This window comes from Vigna unguiculata, chromosome 2, assembly GCF_004118075.2.
Source record: "Vigna unguiculata cultivar IT97K-499-35 chromosome 2, ASM411807v1, whole genome shotgun sequence".
In the NCBI taxonomy this organism is placed as follows: Eukaryota; Viridiplantae; Streptophyta; class Magnoliopsida; order Fabales; family Fabaceae; genus Vigna; species Vigna unguiculata.
This window is the reverse complement of record NC_040280.1, coordinates 14,098,703-14,119,751: the sequence shown is the minus strand read 5'-3', so window position 1 is coordinate 14,119,751 and position 21,049 is coordinate 14,098,703. Positions and strand designations below refer to the sequence as shown.

The following is a 21,049-nucleotide window of genomic DNA, read 5'->3' as shown; positions in this document are numbered from 1 at the left end:
TTACTTTTAGAAAAGATCACGTGACTTTATATTATGTTACATTCATATATATATATATATATATATATATATATATATATATATATATATATATATATAGAGAGAGAGAGAGAGAGAGAGAGAAAGTATATGAATAAAATAAAATGACACTACAAAAATATTTAATTTTAGAAGGGGTTAATTAGTTGGGGTCATAATAACGTCCAGCAAAATACAATATACCAGAGGTTTCAAAAACTCCAGTTAAGTACCGGGGTTTTTTTTAAAGAACCCCAATAATGTTTAAATTTTAATTAATTTTTGCATTTTATTTTCTTTTGTAATTTTTAATGATTTAGAAACAGTCTCAGGAGCTGCAGTTCTATCTCGCGTGGTCGTGTTGCATATCTTTGTTGCGTGGTCGTCTCTCAGAGAAGATCGTTCTCCACTCTCCACCGTCCTCCACCACCACTGCATATCCTTCTTCACCGTTCTTCCTCACTGTCTCATGGAAACTTCTATGTAGTGAATCTTGAGGTAACGAAGATTGCTCTCCCTTACTTCCAATTTCGTTTACATACTTCATCTCCCTATTTCGTCTTTCGGTTTTTCTCTTTCGAACTCCCGAGTTCGTCTTCCAGCATTTCAATCTCGGTTTCGTTTTCATTTCATTTGCTACTATGTTCGATTTTTTGCTTTCAATTTTGTCCTAATTTTGTTTCTCTTTTCAATTTTGTCACGACGTGCGATTTTGCCACCGCCAAGTAATCGTGCCATTGTTACTTTCTGTTCGTGCTCCTCTTTTCATATCAGGTTTTTTGCTCTTTTCATATTTCCGTGTGCCTCTCATCAAGACTGATACAATTAAATGTTTTATTTTCCAAAATATTCTCGAACTCTGGTTCTACGATCATAATATTTTTTCCCCGTTTGTCATAATGGTGATATGTGATCTGCAGAGGTGTATCATATATATTTCAACGGTGAACAATTTTACATAACAGTTTTATATTTATGTAAGAAAAATATCAACGCCGACCATTATGGATGAAGAAAAGTTCAGTCTCATTTTTAACTCTTCAATTTCAGAGTTAGCTTGCTTCAAATTCAGTTAGCCTTCTACATATCCATGAGACTAAAAAATCTGCATGAGACTGAATCTATGCATTCATAAGGTATTTTAAAGACAACTTTAATTAATCTCACTTTTGTGGTGTGAAGGACTAAAGCAATGATTTAGAAATAAGTCTAATAATATCAAAAGCATACCAGTTTCCCATAATTTTTCTTCACTTCTTCTTTCATTTTGATTTGGTTTTTGATTGATGGAGGAAGTGCAGAAACCAGAGAAGAATCAACTGATAAGTCAAAATCATGTTTTAGGAGAGTAAGGAAGTTTCTTTAATTGGTATGTAAACTCTGAATATTCATTTTACATAAGTTGCTTGCTTTTGCAAGGTATTTTGAATAACATTGGGAAGAAGCTTTTCCATTTAGTAATCGACCAAGAGTGTCATACCTTATCAATAAATGTGATGAAATATATATAAAGTGATAATTTTCTAGAATAACAATGAAAGCTATATTGTTTCTACAAGATATAAACCTCAAGAAAGTCTTCAACAATCTAGTAGAACCCATAGGTTAAAATTGGAATATGTAGAAGAAGATGAAAGGTACAAAATAACAGTAAAACATCGTTTATATTTCTCCTCAATAGAAACTAAAGAAAAAAGAAGCATGCAAGAAAGAAAAATGCATCTCATGACATCAAGTAGCACCAAATAGCATCAAGTAAAGAAACATGCTTTTATATGGAAATTTGGATTTTATAAATGTGTTGTATATGTGTATGCATTTTTATATGTTTTATCTGTTAAGCTCACCCTATCTGCTTGTGTTTGGCGATGATCGTGTATGCGGTACACGTGAGCAGATGATGTTGTTATAGGTGGTTCTGGTGAGGCTTAGCTTCGGAGGGGGGATAGCTTGGGAGATTATTATTTTATGGATTTGAGATAATTTGTAAACTCTTATGAGAGGCTTTTATATTATTTCCAGTTTTACTATGGATTTTAGATTTAATTGGAAGTAATAAAAGTTTTAAATTTCCCGCGCTTTTGGGAAATGATGTTTATTAAATACAACATAATTATTATTTTCTTTATTTTATTATTTAAATCCGTAATATCCGGTCAGGATGTTACAATTTGTGTCTTATTTAATGGATTATTATTTTAATAATAATATGCTTGATCATGATGAGTGATACTATAATCTAAGATTTATAGAAATTATCATGAAACATGAATTGGTTGTGCACTTACTTTGTGCAAAATAACCTTTTTTTTGCCAAATTTCATTTTGACATGAAGGTGAAGGGGTAGGGAAACCCTAGGAGAGGCAGCCAAAAGGGTTGGGAAAACAACCCATAATTAATCTTGAATGGCAATTAAACATAATCTTAATGCCATTTTTGTTTCTGGATTAATTAAGCTTATTTAAGTGAATTTAGAGAGAGAGAGAAGAACATAGAGAGGAAGACAGTCTAGGGGAACATCTAGGAATCGTTTTGAGAGCATTAGGACTGCATTTCAGAGAGGATTGAGGTTTGTTTTTGGAAGGTGTCAAGGGAGGCCATTGTTGACCAAGAAGGAACTCTAGAATTCTCAAGTTTAAGCAAGGAATCTAGGTTAGGGGAGTTGGACTCCGTGTATTTAGATTCATATCGTTTTGTTTATGATTGTTTGTAATCTGGATGTTCAAATATGGTTCAATATGTGAAACTGCATATTTCTAGAATTTTTCCAACAACTGCCTGAACTGGTGTAGCGCCTGGCGATGAGGTTTGAACCACCAGGGGAGAGCTACAAAATTAGTGGGGTTTGGAGCGTGCATCACCTGACGATGGGGAAGCTTATGCCAAGTAACAGTTGGAAGATAAAGAGCACTACAATGCGTAACGCCTGGCAGCCTGGGCCTTCCGCTAGCCAATTTGGAACTATGCCTAGCGACTTTGGAGTAGTGCGACACTATAATGCAGAGTCAGGATTTGTGACTTGTTTGCTTTTGCGTGGTTTATAAGTCTTTGGTGATACCTTAAAGATTAACTTGTTGGAGTGTTCCTTGAGTTGTGTCTCGGGATAGGGGAAAAACACGTGGCATTCCTTGAGTTGTGGCTTAGAATGACATCTCTTGAGTTGTGGCTCAGAATTACGGATGAACACGACGAATCCTTGAGGCATGGCTCAGATTGGCGAGTGTTGCCGGTGTGAGTGTGCGAGTTGTTGCTCGTACGGATGGGTCTAGAAGATTGTCCTCCTCGGTAGCCAGCCGACGAGTTTGATAGTCTTTGGACATTACGAACTATGCTCATATTGGAACTCCACCTAGCGTTACAGAGTGTGGTCCGTAGCAGGTTTCTCGCACGTGTTCTACAGGTTGTGGCTTGTAGGTGTGGCAGCAAGTGTATCTTGATGTATTCATCTAAAGACGTAGAACACATGTAACATGGTGGTGGCCATGTGGTATGGATTCAAAGGATATAGTTCCTTTGATATGAGTGTGCTTATATATTTGAATTATATATATGTTTTTATACTGTTAGCTCACCCTATCTGCTTATGTTTGGCGATGATCGTTTATTGCGTTACATGTGAGCAAATGATGTTGCAGGTGGATCTGGTGAGGCAAAGAGTCGGAGCATGGGCTATCTTGGGGATTTTCTATAGAGTTTTATTGCTTTATAGATTTTGAGGAATTGTAATAACTGATGCTATCAGACTTTGATTTTTGTATTCGACTTTTAATATTTTGGCAGATTTTTGAATAAGTGGAGATGAAAGAAATGTTTTAAATTTTCCCGTGTTTTTGGGAAATGAAGTATAATAAATGAGGTTTCCATTGTATTTCTTTATTTTATTATTTAATTAGTATATCCGACCGGGATGTTACACTCTCCTTATCCTTCCTCTCATATTCCTATGAATTTTCATCAACCTCTTTAAAAATTCCTCTTCTTTCTTTTTTTTAATTCACAAAACCCTTTCTTTTTTTCGGTCTTCCTCTTCACTATGTCTTTGGTCAAGGTAAAGATTTCGTTCTTCCTTTGTCAAATTTGGGTATGTTTTTAGGTGTTGTGTGTGGTGCCCTTGTAGTGATTTCTGGATTATGCATCTCCATTGTGGTTGTGGGTTGATTTTTAGGGTTTATGGTTCTCTTTGATTTTTTTCATTTGAATTGTGGCTATGTGTTGTGCGTTTATGTTGTGTTGTGCATTTGGGTTATGGGTTTTCAGAAGAAGTTCATTTTTCGAAAGGGTTTGTGGTGCTGTTTGATTCTTTGTGTTGGAGTTGTTTCCCATTGATTTTTGTATTTATACTTCTGGAAAGTTTTTTGGATTATTATTCTACATTGTGGTTGTGGTTTTTCCTGATGTTTTGATGTTTCGTTTTTTGGGGTTTAGGGTTATATTGTTGTTGTGTTTAAGTTTTAAGTTCCATGGTAGAAGAGTCAAAACGTACTTCTGTCTTTAAACAACATCAAATTAAACACAACCTCCACTCAATCAATGATGAGAATTTCTCCTAAATTTGAATGAAAGTTGTTGGGTCTTGATGTTAGTTTCGTGATTACTGATGTGCGAAAAATGTTATCTTTTTTATATTTTTTAAGGTTGCAATCTACCTAGATTTTAATACTTTTTTAAATTTATTTAGATAAATATAATAATTATAATTATATTATTATTTTATAAAAAAAGACATGTGTGCATTCATGGGTCACAAACTAGTATTATTTATTAAAAATAAGAAATCAAGGTTTATTCTCACTCTCGCCCTATCAAAATTTTATTACTCGCGCTCTTTCATTCCAAAAATAAGAAACCCTCACAAAATTAATCAAAATCCACTCAAAGCTCACTCTAAATCACTCATTTGGATTTTTCGAGGAGGGATTCACCATGAAATTCAATCAAAATGAAATATGAGTCAAGTCCACGCAAGAAATAGACACCACCTTGAACCCAAAACTTTAACACAATAAATTTATAGATCTTCTTTTTAAAGAAATGGAGAGTGTATAATAATTAATTCTTTATTATATATTTATAATGAGAATACGTATATCTTAATATTTTATTAATGATATTACTTCATTATAAATAATATATGATACTAGTGATATTTTTGAAAATTCTTTTTTGATAAATTTTTCAATGTTTTATTACAAAAAAAATATTTGTCACAAAAATATTATTTTTGATTAGTAAAAGGATATTCGACCTCTCCAAGAATATTCATCCTTTATCAAGGTACTCGTTCTTTCTCAACCGAGTAAGGGTTGTGCCTGTAAAAGACACTTCGACAGTAAAGTCGGCTAAGTGTGTTAACATATAACAAATGTAGTCATTAATGAACATAATCAATCTATCTTGTGCACTATGCTATTTATACTATGCTTATGGGCTTTTTACCTGTATGGACCTGACCCAATGACTAATTAGCTTGATTAACCTTTGGTTAATCCATATGCTTATTAGTTACGATTTTAAGCTAGTCAACTTAGTTAAAACTTTCGAGTTACCAGTTTTGGTTGGCCAACATGTATTCAACCAAGTCGTCATGATGCTAGATAATACCACGAGGGCCGAGTACATCTAGGCACTGATGACCAAGGTGTATTTGGATGTGTGAGGAATACTACCTGGTTGGTTGATATATAGTCGTCGAAGTTGTCACATTGTGTGTTCATATCATAAGGGCCGTGTACATTTAGGCACAGGTGGTCGAGATGTCCTCAATCATATATGGTCGAGATGTTGAGAGGGTGGGAAGATGAATGAAGGGGTTCATTTGCCTCACGTCAGTGCTAAGATTTTTAGAATTTGCTTTGCTGCCAATATCTATAAGAGAAGTTCAGTACTCGAGAGTTAACTAGTAATAAGTATGGTGTAAGACCCGAAAAAAATTAAAATAAAGAGAAACACATGAAAAAAAATTGATGGTTTGATTAAAATTGTGGATTTATTTAAATTAATTATTTTATTATGGTATTGAATTATAAAATATGGAATTATTAGTTAAATGATTTAAGCTATTAGTTTATTTATGTTAATTATTAAAAATATGAAGTATGGCATATATATGTTTAGTGGCAGGTATTTGCTTGGTGTGTGTTAGGGTCACGACTGTGACCCTGACTAGCGAAAGTTTGGGATCCATTTTTAAGAAAATGATATATTAACAAAGTTTTTTTTAACAAAATTTGATAAACTACTAAATAAGGTAAAATAAATATTATTTTTATTACTTCATTTTCATTAAAAAATAAAAAATTAATCTACTTTAATCTATTCATAGAAAGTTTGTGAACTTTGTCAAAAAACTTTTTTGTCAAAACTTCATTTTCCTTTTAGATTTCTCTCTCCCACATTTTTTTTGTCGCAGCATGCAAACACTCATATTCTGTTTTGATTTTTTTAAACACGTTGTTGCTGCAGATATTAAAAAGATAAACATGATTTTATTTTGAGAAGAGAATCTCAACTGAATCGGGGAGTAAATAATAGTCAAGGTTAGGGTTATATAGTTGAAGGGAGACGGTCGTTAGGGTATCTATTGTCCTAACTACACCATGAACCAGGTGCAAGTACACACAATATACAGTAAGCAACCATCGACGACCTTCAAGGCCGCTTACTCTATACTAAGGAATCCCTTAGTATATAGTAAGCAACCATCAACAACCTTCAAGGTCTCTTACTCTGTACTAGGGAATCCTTTAATACACAATAAGCAACCATCAACAACCTTCAAGGTCGCTTACTCTGTACTAAAATATCCCTTAGTACACAGTAAGAAGCCATCAACAACCTTCAAGGCCACTTACTCGGTACTAAGGATTCATACATAGTAAGCAACCATCATTAACCTTCAAGGCCGTTTACCCTGTACTAAGGAATCCCTTAGTACATAGTAAGCAATCATCAACAACCTTCAAGGTCGCTTACTCTATACTAAGGAATCCCTTCGTAGACAGTAAGCAACCATCAACAATCTTCGAGGTCGCTCACTATGTACTAAGAAACCTCTTGGTATATAGTAAACGATTATCAACACTTATATTAATCACCCTACATTGAGGAATATACCAGTATGCAGTAGGCGGACTTAAGCATCCAACTGACAGGCAATAAGGAAATCTCCATGAAAAATACACTATGAAGCTGCACGAGTAAGAGGTAATCATCCCTATCCACTCAACTAATTAGGTGCCTAAAGAGTATCCAACCCTCAGATCCCACATGTCCGCTTATCGGATATTGTATACTTAGGATCCCCCATAAGTAAACAATATCTGTCCATATTGACTCATAAGCTGCCTACCAGTAACTATTGAGGGTTCTTCTTGTAATTTCACTCACTACCACTGGATTCAGAAATAGTTAAAAGAGGTATTTTAGGCTCAAAAGCTCATTCCAAGTAGGACCCACAAGTAAAAGGGGTATAAATAACACATTGTTCTATGCATTGATTACGCATTAAAATATTGTTTGAATCCTTGACATCATCAGTGCTAACTTAAGCATCAAAGTGTCTTTTGCATGGTGTAAGACCCGAAAAAAATTAAAATAAAGAGAAACACATGAAAAAAATTGATGGTTTTATTAAAAATTAGTAATATTCCTTAGGGATGTTACAATTGGTATTAGAGCAAAAGTTTTGAAAATATTTTTTTAAATATTTTGGGGCTAGTGGGGAGTGAGCTTATCGATGTGGTGGTTTTGCTGTGAAGGACTTCTTGCACCACAAGCCAGCTGAGTTCACTGGCAAAGCCTCTTTGGATGAAGCGGAAGCATGTCTCCGCAAGTGTGAAAAGATATTCACAATGATGAGCTGCGCGGATGAGCAGAAACTTCTATTTGCCACGTACTTTCTGAATGATGATGCTGAGTACTGGTGGGCGGGGATGCAACAACAGATGTAGACCCGAGAGGAACAGATAGATTGGACCAACTTCAGGACACGTTTCCTGGAAAAATACTTCCCAGACACAACTAAACAAGACAGGGAAGTTGAGTTCCTTCCACTGCAATAAGGGGATATGACGGTGCAGGAATATGTGAACAGGTTTGAGCACCTGGCGAGGTATTACTCGCAAGCTATTTCTGAAGAATGAAGATGTTTAAAGTTTGAGCGAGGACTCAGTCATGAGCTGAAGAGGGTGGTAACACCTTTGCGAGAGAGAAGATTCCCAGTCTTGGTGGAACAGGCCAAGAGTGTTGAGCACCTGGAGAAGGGCCCTGGGCCAGTTGTGAGTAAACATCAGAAAAATGTCGCTGAAGCTAGGTAGATGAAAAAGCCTTACAGCTGACCACAGGCATCCCAGGGTCCCACTTGCTATCAGTGTGGCAGACCCCATCTGAAGAGAAATTGTCCCCAGCTGGTAGGCGGAGTAGGAGGGTCAGGCGACCGTCGCAAGTGTTTCATATGTGACAAACCTGGGCACTTTGCAAATAATTGCCCAGAAAAGAATAGTTTGAGTGCGAAGAAACCAACAGCATCACCCGTAGAAAGGGTGAGAGCGGCCGGCAGGGTCTTTGCCATGACATCTACTAAGGCTACTCAGTTAGGTAATTTAATATTACAGTCTTGTTTACTCATGGGGCATGATGTAATGGTATTATTTGATTCTAGCGCAACACATTTGTTTATCTCTAATGGTTGTGTGGGGAGATTGAGCTTGGAGCAACGTGATTTGGGGTGTGAGTTGCTTGTTTCAACTCCTTCCTCAGGTCAGGTAGCTACCAATTCAGTGTGTGTTGGGTGTTCTATGGTGGTGGAAGGTCACAGATTCAAGGTGAACTTGGTGTGCTTGCCCTTGAAGGGACTGGATGTGATATTGGGGATGGACTGGTTGTCTAACAATCACATCATAATTGATTGTGGACGGCGCAATTTGGTATTCCCAGAACATGAAGGGTTAGAATTGATATCAACTCGGGAAGCTGTGAAAGCACTGCAAGACGGGGTCGTGTGTTTTATGGTGGTGGCCAAGCTAGAGAAGAAAAGTGTTGCGGAGATGATCCAATCTATACCGGTGGCTAGCGAATATGCGGATGTGTGGTTTATTTCCCTTCCTAATTTATCTTCCTAGGGTTGAGTGTGGTTTATTTCTCTACTTTAAACACATGACCATGGAATTGTTCTTTGCTAGTTGGTTGAACAAATGCATTATGTTATTTTGAAATACCATATTCAAGTTTAACTATGATATGTAGATGGTTTCGAGTCTAAGTATATGAAACAGAAAAAAAAAGGGATGGTGTGGGTAAAGGAGTATGACAATTTTGAACAACTATTGTGCGAGTATAGTGTCTGCAAGTGTGTAATTAATTAGAAGCTCAAAATGGTTGGTCTCGTCAAGGGATTATGCTTTGAGTTCTTACCCACTTCATGAACCTTTCAATTGAATATTCACAAAAGCGATTTGGTGGGGAAACCATTATTGTTCAGTCCACATTGTTTTCTTCTCTTCTTGATGGCACTTCTTACCCAACCCGCTTCCATTTCTGAATTACATAAAAACTGTCACCCTGAACTTTTTAATGTCCTTCCTTCATCATCGTAAACTTTACGCTATATTATTATTTTTTAATCAAACCTAATTTATAGCAGCTGCATGCGTGCGAATTTAGGGTTAAATTAATTTAAAAGCTGGAGTCGTTCAATATTTCATTTATAATCTGCAACATAAATTAAATATAGATGGTAGCCATCTCCTTTTTTATTCATTTGTCTTCTTGTTGTTGGTTTGGAATGTTGAAAATGTGAATTAGTTTAAGGAGTGAAACTCGGTATATGCATGGTGTGGTGAAGGGATAAGTAATGATGTGTGTAACAATGTTGTGTTGGAGGTAATGGATAGAATGGAGATTTGTTTGTAAAGACAATACATTTTTGTCCACAAATATTTATTGGCTGAAGAGAAGAGAGATTCAAAGAGTTCAAACTCTAACAATGGAATTCAGCATTCAAGTATGTGATGGCTAATGTTTTACATGTTTATTTATATCATAACAGCTTGAACATTAGAGGAAAAATGAGAAACAAGGTAAAAGCCTCATCATCCTTAGTTTTTTTTTAAAAAAACTACCAACCATATAAAAAACCTTGGTCATCGAGAGGGCTCTGTGTCTCCTTGTGGTGTGTGTTCTTTTTACAAGATACTGCTATTTTGTTTATTGGAGGAATTGGTGTTTGGAATTAGAAGAAAATGAAGTATATTGTATGGGAACGACAATGAGTGCATGGTTTCTGTTGCCATTTAAAACCCTTTTACAAACTGCATAGAATTAGATTTATTTTGCTGCTTTTCTGATTTTGTGTGAGTTCTTAAAGCAATTTCGTTTGTGAGCATTAATTGTTGATTTGCTTATTTGAGTCTGAACTAATTATTGGTGTATTGGTTTACCATTTTAAGTTGTCAATATTTGTTTGTTTGGCGGTCCTTTGCACTTTCAATTTAATGCATGAAAAAATAGATGAGCTAATGTTGAATAACCCAGATATTGCACCAGATATATCTTCAAATGATCCAATTGGTCTCATATTTGGTAAGGAGCATCCAGGTCGGGTCAAAGGATTGTCATATGGAGCTTGTCCCACTCTTGCATTTAAGCAATCCACTACTAGGTTAAATGGTATGAATTTTGCTTCATGTAGTGCAACATCAACAAATACGGATGAGAAGTTTCTAAAGATGGAAAATAAGCTCACAACTCTCAAAAACCAAATGCAAACATTGGTTGCCTACATTGCTTCTAGAGATGACGTTCTTGACCATTTTGCTGCTATGGCTGCTGGTTTGGTACATACTTCGGTTAATGATGTAAAAATTAATAGTTTATTTAACAAATTACATAAGTTTATTATAATACACATGTGAATTTGAATAAGTTATAAGTTTTTTTTTTATTCCAGGTACCCGATTTTGGAAGTGGTGCTCCATCACCTATTGGTATAAGAAGATCAAGCGAGGCAGAAAAGACAAGTTAGGAACATAGCTATAGGGATATAGCTCTAGAAATTTAGGAAAATGTATTATAATAATGTTTTAGATTTCTTTTTGGCTTTTGTTTTCAATGTGAGAACTTTTGGATGGTGTTTCATGATATCAACTTTTTTAATATGAAATATGAATTATGAATGAAAGTATTATTGATCAAGATGTTGTCTATGATTTTTTTAATTTTATGGAAAACAGGTTCAATAATAATGGAAAGCAGGTTACATAAAAATAATATAAAAAAAATCACATTCAAATTATGACAGTTGAAACGTTGTATAACGCATTCGTACAGTGCAAATAATGGCATTTGTAGGTGTTGTATTTCGCATGATAATTCTTTAAAAATAAACAAATTAAGACGATTCCCACTGTCATTATTTGCACACAAAATACGGCGGTTCGAACTGCCATTATTTACGCAATGCATTTAATGGCAAGTGTTGCAGCGTTTCGTCCAAGACCGCCATATTATTCATTGAGGCAGCAGGATATATGGCGGTACTCGTATCTGCCATACGCGCAAAAATATGGCAGTCAAAATCGCCATTTTATACCCCAAATAACCGCCGTATTTAACGATTTTTTTTGTAGTGTCAAAACTACCATTTTAATGTTTTTCACGTCTCACGCTTAGCTCCTCCTAACTCCTAAACCTACTTAACCACTACACCATTTATTGTTTTTAGTAACATTTTCTTAGTTACGTTTGTTTAAAATGTTACAATATATAAATTTCTTCATACTACTGTAACATTTTTCATATAAATGTTACTAAAGGCTAAAATTAACTTTTTTTTCTTTTTTTTGTTACTTGTTTAATTTATTTTTCCTTTGTAGTCTCATTTCATTACGAAATTTTCTTTTCCTTCCCTTTGCCAAAAAGACCTCAGTAGCTCTTTCTCCCACCCTCATTTCAAAAGGGTTTAATCTCCTAAACCGAAGTTAGATTCTAAAATACGCGATCGATTAGGTGTTCTTCCACAACTACGTTATTCCTGAATCCTAATTTCAATTTTACAAAAATTTCTTCCCTCCAGCGTCGCGTTGAAGCGAGAGCGAGGACCATCCTCTCTGTTTTCGAGGGTTTCTTCCATCATCACCGTCTGTGACGTTGTTATAGATGTCGCCGGCAGCGACATAAGTTATCGTCTTGTTCCATCATCCTTCAAAATCTCGTGTAAGGCTTCTCTTCTTCTTCCACTTCAAACCTGTGTCTCTAATCTTAGACCAACCATGAGAGACCAAACCTCAGCTTCAGTGTGTGAAGATTTCACTCCGAGTCTCGATCAAACATTGTCATTGTGAATCTGATTCTTAGTACATACTTTATTTCATTTTTTCTTTTTGAAATTTTGTGTTTGTTCCCCTAATTTATGAACTTCTCAATGCTTCACGTTCTTGTCATTGATGACAACCTCGTTGAGAGCAAGGTCATTGAACAATTGCTCAAGATTTCTTCTGCAAATGTTGTCGTTGATGGCAACCTCGTTTATAGTATTTTGGCTTGGATGAAGAGACCAGTTCTCTTGGGTGGGATGTAAGTGAATTTTGTTATTTATGATGCATACTTTCTATTTATGCTTCAGAATTCTGTTCCTTGTTTCAGGGTTAGTTATGGCTCGAAAACGTTGCATATATATTAGGATGACAACATACTATGAAAAATAATATACTTCCCACTTGGTCGGTAGCTATCTCGCGCACTATCATAGGCTAAACTAACCTGGCTGCTGTTTTTTGCTATAAAATGGTTCCTTTATATAGGTTTATTGCTTTTTCAAGTTGCTGCTATACACACATATAATCATGCATGTGTTCCTAGCAATCACTGATAATTTTGCTCTTTTTTATTCCATTCTCTTGGTTGGAAACTGATAAAACACAAGTGTTATAAATTTTAGTTAAGGAGAAAACTAAGTTTAAAAAAGTAACAATAATATATATCTAACATTATTTTTATGGTAAGGTAATAGGGTAGAAGGATAGTTAATCTTCCCTTTTTTATGACTTTTTTATGCTTTCGATGCAATTATTAGTTGTGTGAACGTAGGTATAATATGATAGAACAAGGGCACGTTTGGACAAAGTTTTCTTTCTTTGACTAAGTCAAGATCAACAGCAGAAATGAGGGGTGAGATTGTCTTTGGTGGTCTTGCTTGGTCCAAAAGAGGGGTTAGTTTCCCATATAAAACAAGTTCTTATTTGTCTTCTTATATTTTGCGTTATCTATAAACTTGCATATGATTTAGTTTTCTGTAAAATTTAACTCACTGTAGTATATATATTGTAGTGATGATTAGTGATTCGTTGAACCACAACTCAATTGTTAATGGTGCACGAGGATCAATAGCAACTATTTGTGTTTTTCAACACAATGGTGAGTACAATTCTTTGTTGTATACTAAAATAAGTTGAGTTAGTAGTCTTGGAGTCCCTGGCTTTTCAATTTCACACACTGTACAAAAGGAAAGAACTTTATTTTAAGTTGTGGTTTGGGATTCATCCTACATATGTATAGGATAGTTAAATTTCAGTGACCTCATTTATGCTAACATATCTGAACAGAAAGGGGAACTTAACTAGCTTAAGATTAAATATGTTTATATGTAGTTTGAGCACTTGGTTAACTGCTAAGTTATATTTTGGTTTCTCTCTGTTTGTGTTAATATGGTGTGCTCTCTATTTGCATGATATTATGAATGGATTCATAATATGAATGGATTCCTATTTCTTAAGAAATTGAAAAGTAGAAAACCTAGGCTTTTCTTATTGTTTAGAAATTTTTGCTCTTTTGAGTGCATATACAGAAACCTAAGCATAAGAGATGTATTAAAATTCAAGGTTCAGTAACTTTCAACTGTGGAATTTATCCTAAACATAGATGGAAGAGATTATAAATTTTAGTATCTTAGACCTGATGTCTTGTGAACAAGTTTACAAGGTCATTCGAATTTAGAATTCCTGTGCCACATGCCTCCATGTTCTTTTCTGTTTCTGATGTTAAATGATGCGAAAGGGAACAAAACAGAGCACAATATGGTGGTGGGATGGGAACATAATAAAGGTTGTTGTTGAGTTTGGTACTGTAAGGTAGGAACTAGTTTGAATGATTATGCAATAAATGTGTTCTAAGATGAGATTTATGTACAACACATTTTATGCTTTTAGAATATTTCTTCTCTAATCAATGTATATTTAATTTTAGGCCTATAGAAATTGCCACCATTGCTTGAGGATCGCCATTGGATTTTTCTTCTGTTAATTTTTGGCAGATAATCAAGTAGAACCGCCTTCAAGTTCAATTTTGTATCCTCTCTCATATTGGACATACAGGGACAACTCTAGTTATATTCCAGGTAACATGTTTTAGATGTTTAAGGATATTTATGTGGATGTGAACAACACAACCTTTGAGGTATACCTTTGTCATTATTTATCCTTAGCCTTGAATATGCATGTTCATAGTTTCAAATGAGGAACTTGGAAAGATAAATTACTTCCTTCTAAACATGTTGAACACCTGTTATAAAAGCCACTGAAATCTTAATATTATAATTATGAGATTCACTGTCATTATTAAAGTGCTTTGGTATTTATAGGAATCAGTGATAACTTTTCTAAATTTTCATTATAGTCAACATATAAATTTTAAATATTTTTCAGGAGATATTATTGGAGGCCAATATTTAAGTTCTTTTTTCTTCATTTTCATATCACATACTCTATAAATGATGCCTTATGGAATTATTCTAACCTGCTGCAACTACTTTTTTTTAAGCCAAAATGGTTAATTTACTATTATATAATCTATGTGCATATTAATAATTTTTTCTATAAAGACAAAAATAAAGACAAGAGGCATATCTATTTTAGAATAAATAAATAATTTGGATTTTAAATAGGTGAATAATTGTTGAATTTTGAGAGAATCAACCTCACATTTAGTTTTATAGTAAGTAAAATGATTGATAAGTTTATTCGTTATTAAGTGTATTGTGGCATAAATTTTACTAATTACAATTTTTTAAAACTATTTGAATGGAAAAACACTAATACTTTTAATTTTATAAAAAAACCAAGTTTCTTGTTTTGCTTTCCCCTTTAATCACTTAATGATATTTTTGATGATTTTGTTTTTCTCTCCGTCATGAATGTATTGGCTCAGATATTCAGGATAAAGAAATTCTAACTTTTGTCACAATGCTAATGGACTTCACCAATGATTGATTTGCTTTCTCGATTCAGTCATTTGTCTATCGTAATTCACATCATAGTTATATTTTTCTTGACAATTTCTAAATTTCTATGTTTATATTAGTTTTTAAACTTCTCTTGATTGAGGTCTTACACTTATGTTGTGGTTGATTCGTGCCTTTTTGCAATATCAGGGAATAAGTAAAACTGAAATCATGTCTCTTGATTTCTCCATTTCTGAGAATGAAGGAACAGTAGAATGTTATGAAAACACTTTCATGGAGATGAAAAATCTTAAAATACTACTTAATAGAAATGTTAAATTTCTTGATTCTCACCTCTGATGTATATACGCAATGCCATAGCTGTGAATGAATTTCTTGGTCATAGTTGGAGAAAGGTAATACACTTTGTTTGCAATGGTTAATATATTTTGTTACTTGGATCCTTTTATATAACCACAAACATAATTTGTTTTCATTGAATATGTTTCTTCTGTAACATTCAACTGGTTTGCTAAATTTGCATCTAAAAGTTAGAAAACATTTTGTAACAGTTTTAAAATGTTAAAAATAAAGGCAATTTGTAACATTTTTTAATTGTTACAAAATAAGATAATTAGTTACATTTATTTAAATGTTAGAGAATATATAGATAACATTTTTAAAGTGTTACAAAAATATTAAATTCGCAACATTTTTCTAATGTTAGTAAAGATACTGATTAGTAACATTTTTAAAAATGATGCTAATAATGCATAAAAATGTTGTTAAAACCTTTTGGTAACATGTACTATACACAACATGTGTATAAATGTTGCCTTTGCAAATAGCAACATTTTTTTAGATTTTAGCAACATTTTTTAAATGTGATTAAAACTAATATATCTAGTAGTGAACTAATGGAAAGGTGATATGGTAATTTGGTGTGTCAGATTCATTCATAGGCTGATTGGAATCATAATAGTTATTGTTGCATCTACATCATTCATATCATTAATATTAATACTTATTTTTATATTCCATGAAAATTTCTCATTGAGTTTGATGTAGTTTTGTATTAAATATGAATTTAAGATGGAACATTAAACATGACTAAAGTCCAATATACTATCTAACCTCTTAATATGGATAATATTCTATTAAACTTAAATAGAATTATCAAATATAAATAATGAAAATTATTCTTATTTTGATTAAATTTATTACATAAGATAAAACATAATAATTGATTGTTTAGTCTTAAAATAATATTGTAAAATTAATTATTATATTTAAGTTATTGTTTGTTTTTAAGTTATATATCTCTATCGCGATTTTATTTTAAAAATTATTTCATAAGTCGAAAGAGAAAGATACATATAAGTAATTTTTAATCTCAATTTCTTCTAAATAGATAAGACTTTCTAACATATTGAACCAAAGTCACATAGATATTCCACGATTTTATATTTTATACCCTTGAACCAAAGTCACATTCTAATTCAAGAAGACAAGTGAAAGAAATAAAAATAAAATAAAAGATAAACATAAGTGAAATTAAATATATAATTTCATCATTTTGACAGAGTGAGTAAGTACACAAAAAATGACGAAGGATGATTTTTATATCATTATAGATTGTGGAATTTAGACTAATTTAAATATGTACTTTCTATTACATTTAAATTAATTTCATCATTATCTTAGTTAAGCCTTCAGTTTATTTGGATAAGAATAAATAAAGGAAAAATAATAAATATAGAAAAACAAATGAAAACATAATTGTTTGGGTACACATATAGTGTCTACCTCAATAAAAAAGTTCACCCGCAACCCACCCAACTAGTGGGTACTCATCTAAAAATTGCTCGGGGATATTTTATTGTGAGTAGCCATGGATACCGCGAATATTTAAAAAAAATTAATTTTTAAAATAAACTTTAAATAAAATTACAAAAAATATCTCAAATTAATATATAAATTAAAATTTAATTTTAATTAAATTCAATCTAATAAAATATAAATTAAATTTTAATTTTAATTTTAATTAAATTTAACTTAATAAAATATAAATTAATGTTTAATTTTAATTATTTGCGGGTAGTATGATACTCGCACCCGATTCGTTTCATAAATGGATATTAAAATATCCTTTATTTGCCACTTGTGGATAATAAATACCCGCACATACCAACTATCTGTCACGGATTTTATCCGTGGATACCCATGGGCGCAAGTAGGTTTTACATCCCTATCCATACCTGTCACATTATAGACATGGTAACTGTGAAAATATTAAATGCTTATCAACGTAGTATTAAGTGTTGACTTGTGGTCAAAATTTTGCACCCCCTCACAATTAGTGCACTTTGGTAAGGGTTTAAATATGTAGCCCATTTATAGTCAATGAGACAACTTCAATAAGGTATAATGCAACATATTTAACATGATCAAATTCCATGTGAGATAATTGGTTCACAACTACCACATTATAGAATGTTATCTATGAAAATATTAAATGCTAACCAATGTAGTATTAAGTGTTGAGTTGCATTAAAGCTTTTGTACACCCTTACAATCAAAGTTATGTGGTAATATATAGCCTACTTGTAGTCAATAAGGTCTAATGCAACATATTTAACATGATCAAATTTCGTGTGAGATAATTGGTTCACAGTTGCCACATTACAAATATTAAATGCTTATCAATGAATGTAATATTTTATGTTGACCTATGCTAACGATTTTGCACACCCTCATGACTAGTGCAATGTGGTAAGGGTTTCAATATGTATACCACTTCAATAAGGTATAATGAAAGGTATTTAACATGATCAGATTTCGTGTGAGATAATTGGTCCACAATTGTCACATTGCAGACATGTTATTAGTGAAAATATTAAATATTTAGTAATGTAGTATTAAGTGTTGACCTGCATTAAAGATTTCGCACACCCTCACAATCAGAGCTATAAATTATATTAAATGTTTACCAATGTAGTGTTGGATTGAGGATAACTAATGCAAAAATAATAAATTCAATTTTTCCTTCCCATCAAACTACTTTTACAAAAGCATTTTTTTTAAATAAAAATATAAAAATTTATAGATGAAAAAAAAAGTGGAAATTAAAGTTACTTAAATAGAATAAAAATGAGTAAAAATCTTAAAATATAGATTTAATTAATGTAATAAAAAAAGAATAATATTATGAATACCGAAATATACTTATTTTAATTTTAATACAAATGAGTATGAATTAAATTAAAATTGAGAGATGATTGATTATGAAGTTATTAGTTTGTAACCCTAAAAGCGTAGAATGATCTTTGCATATTTGGAAAGATGTTTTTTCTCTCTACACCCCACTATTGTAAAACACTTTCCTTTTTCGTGCCTTTTACAAAAATAAAAAAAAAATCAAAAGTAAATGACACGTCAGAGAGTTAAATTGGGAGTCAGATTTGGGAGTTAAAATATCATTTCCCATAAAATATAATGGTCCATACATGGCTTCAATGATATCACGTGGTGCACAAGTAGGGAACATGGAAAAATTAATCACAAAGACTATGGTATGGGTCCCACTAAGCTAAAAGTGGACTATATTCTAAGAGAGATGAATAATACATTCAAGTTTGATTTGCACCGAAAATTCAACGAAAGAGAAAAACAAATGCATGTGGGGTCCATTGTCTTCAACCAATTAATACATATGAAAAGAAACAACAAAAATGTTTGACCAATCAATTAAATCCCTACACTTTGCACTATGAACATAAAGTGAGAAGGAACCAAAAATTACCACAACTATGCAAAAGTCACGTCACTACTAAGTCTAAAATAAAGAAAGGATTAGGCCAATGGGAAACCAAAAGAAAATGTGAAGGCTGCAAGGTAAAAACCATTCATGCAAAGAACCAAAACTAACTCAAAGTTATTTTAAAGAACCAAGTGCACACAAGAAAAGAGACCCAAGGAATTGTGTAAGGCTGCACTCAAAAACCAAGGGAACAAACTAGAATTTTTGCACGTGAACTCCATGGTTTTCCTAAGCACCACCGAAACTGCACCATGAACACACGTAGAACCATTACTACACTACATTGGAAACAAACTAATACCACACTCACATCAACTCATTCCAACCAAAACTCCTCACCATTTGAACGTGAAACCCCACTGCACCAATCTTACACCAACTACTCATCATGATTTGTGAAAGGAAAACAAATGTTGTGGTACCTAATAATAATATACTAAGATAAATGGCTTTTAAAAATACAAAAAAACTTCACCCAAGCTATCAGGGACTATGAGCCACAAGGAGGGTTTTGATTTGCTTGTTCATCTTCTCAACTAACGGTTTAGGTGCTAAGATAGGGAAAACGAAAATGAGAAAACAATGTGCTAGGCTACCAAGTGAATGAACACAAGACCACCCCAAAACTCATGCACGTCTAATAATCACCTAACTAACAAAGCTTCATGAAAGATTGAAAGGAGAACCACACCATGCAAACATGAAACCATCCCAACAACACGAATCCTAACTATAACATGTGAAGGAAGCGTGGGAAGGGAAAATGACAAATCATAATTTGTTATAGCTGTAGAACACGTGATAACATCTCATGGAAATGGGGAATTAAGAAGAAGTAATAGGTAGCGCAAGAAAAATGGTTATTTAGCAGATTTTGTGCAATGAGAAAGGGAAGTGGAAAAATATAACAAACTCTCTCTATATGCTCTTTCTGAAATTCTTCTTGCTACTAGAATATTTTCTTCTTCTTTGACTAGAATTTTGTTGTTATGTGGATTGATTCAATATTATCAAAGTTGATTGCATTGGTTCAATAGTTTTTCTGTTTCATTGGTGCTTTCTTTGCCATCAATGGCTGAGTATACCCGGTTGAAAGAATTGTAAGCGCAAGTGGCTCATCAAGGTGAAGAACTTAGACGCTTGGTGAGTGTGATTGAGTTATGTGATCAATCGCAACGCGAAGTGCCCTCTCAATTGCAAATGGCTCAATAGGATCATATGGAACAAATGCAAAAAGCTCTCGACCTTTTGCTTTAGGCCTAATCTCAGTTGATTGGTGTTTTGAACTTAGGTTCCCCTTCCGTTAACTCGACGCATACTCCCTCTTTTCGGGGGCGAGATATCTCATTTGTATTTCCACATTTTGATGGCACTACACCAGTGTTAGAATGGATATTCAAAGCTGAAAAGTTCTTTAGTTATCATCATACTCCTGATATCGATAGAGTTGACATAACCGCCATTCATTTTGAGAAGGAGGTTATTCCATGGTTTCAAATGTTGCAGAAATTGAATGTTGTTTCAACATGGACTACGCTCACATCTTCCCTGGAATCTCAATTTGGGCCCTTTTTTGATTGTCCCATGGCCCAATTGTTTAAGCTCCAACAAGTGGGTACCGTGTTTGACTATTACCTCAAAATTTTGTCTCTAGCTAATAGCTCCTCGAGGTTATCCGATGCCACTCCTTTTTTATCAGTGGCTTGACTAAAGACATTCGTCGCGATGTTCTTGTCCAATCTCCTGCCTCTATTTTTCGAGTTGTATCTCTCGCTAAATTGTATGAAGAGAAATATGCATCCATGCCTCCTTCTCCACCTTCAAATTCGATTCCTCGATACTCTCTAGTTTTATCCAGCTGTAGTGCTCCTAGCATTGGAAAACAATCTCTAGTTATCGCCACTTTGCCTCCTTTGTTACTTACACCTTCAACTCCTCTTGTTTGTAATGCCAATGTTAAACAGATTTCTCTTGCGAAGACGCAGTTACGAAGGGAGAA

At 33.4% G+C, this 21,049-nt stretch overlaps 1 protein-coding gene and 1 long non-coding RNA gene across 3 annotated transcripts; both read left to right on the top strand.

Moving 5' to 3' along the window:
* The first annotated feature begins 8,643 nt into the window (after positions 1-8,643).
* On the top strand, positions 8,644-9,138 carry LOC114174499. Its single transcript, XM_028059337.1, has one exon. It carries the CDS (start codon positions 8,644-8,646, stop codon positions 9,136-9,138), a length of 495 nt encoding a protein of 164 aa, XP_027915138.1.
* Positions 9,139-11,909: 2,771 nt separating this feature from the next.
* Positions 11,910-15,723, top strand: LOC114171194. Of its 2 annotated transcripts, XR_003601385.1 has the most exons (5): positions 11,910-12,589; positions 13,103-13,224; positions 13,343-13,429; positions 14,258-14,408; positions 15,441-15,707. It is a non-coding gene; the product is annotated as an uncharacterized LOC114171194 (long non-coding RNA). The 2 variants fall into 2 exon arrangements; XR_003601380.1 differs by having other exon boundaries at positions 14,258-15,723.
* The last annotated feature ends 5,326 nt before the right edge of the window (positions 15,724-21,049 follow it).

Coding starts and splice junctions, on each gene's coding strand:
- LOC114174499 (XM_028059337.1), top strand. CDS start 8,644: ATGGGGCATGATGTAATGGTATTATTTGATTCTAGCGCAACACATTTG.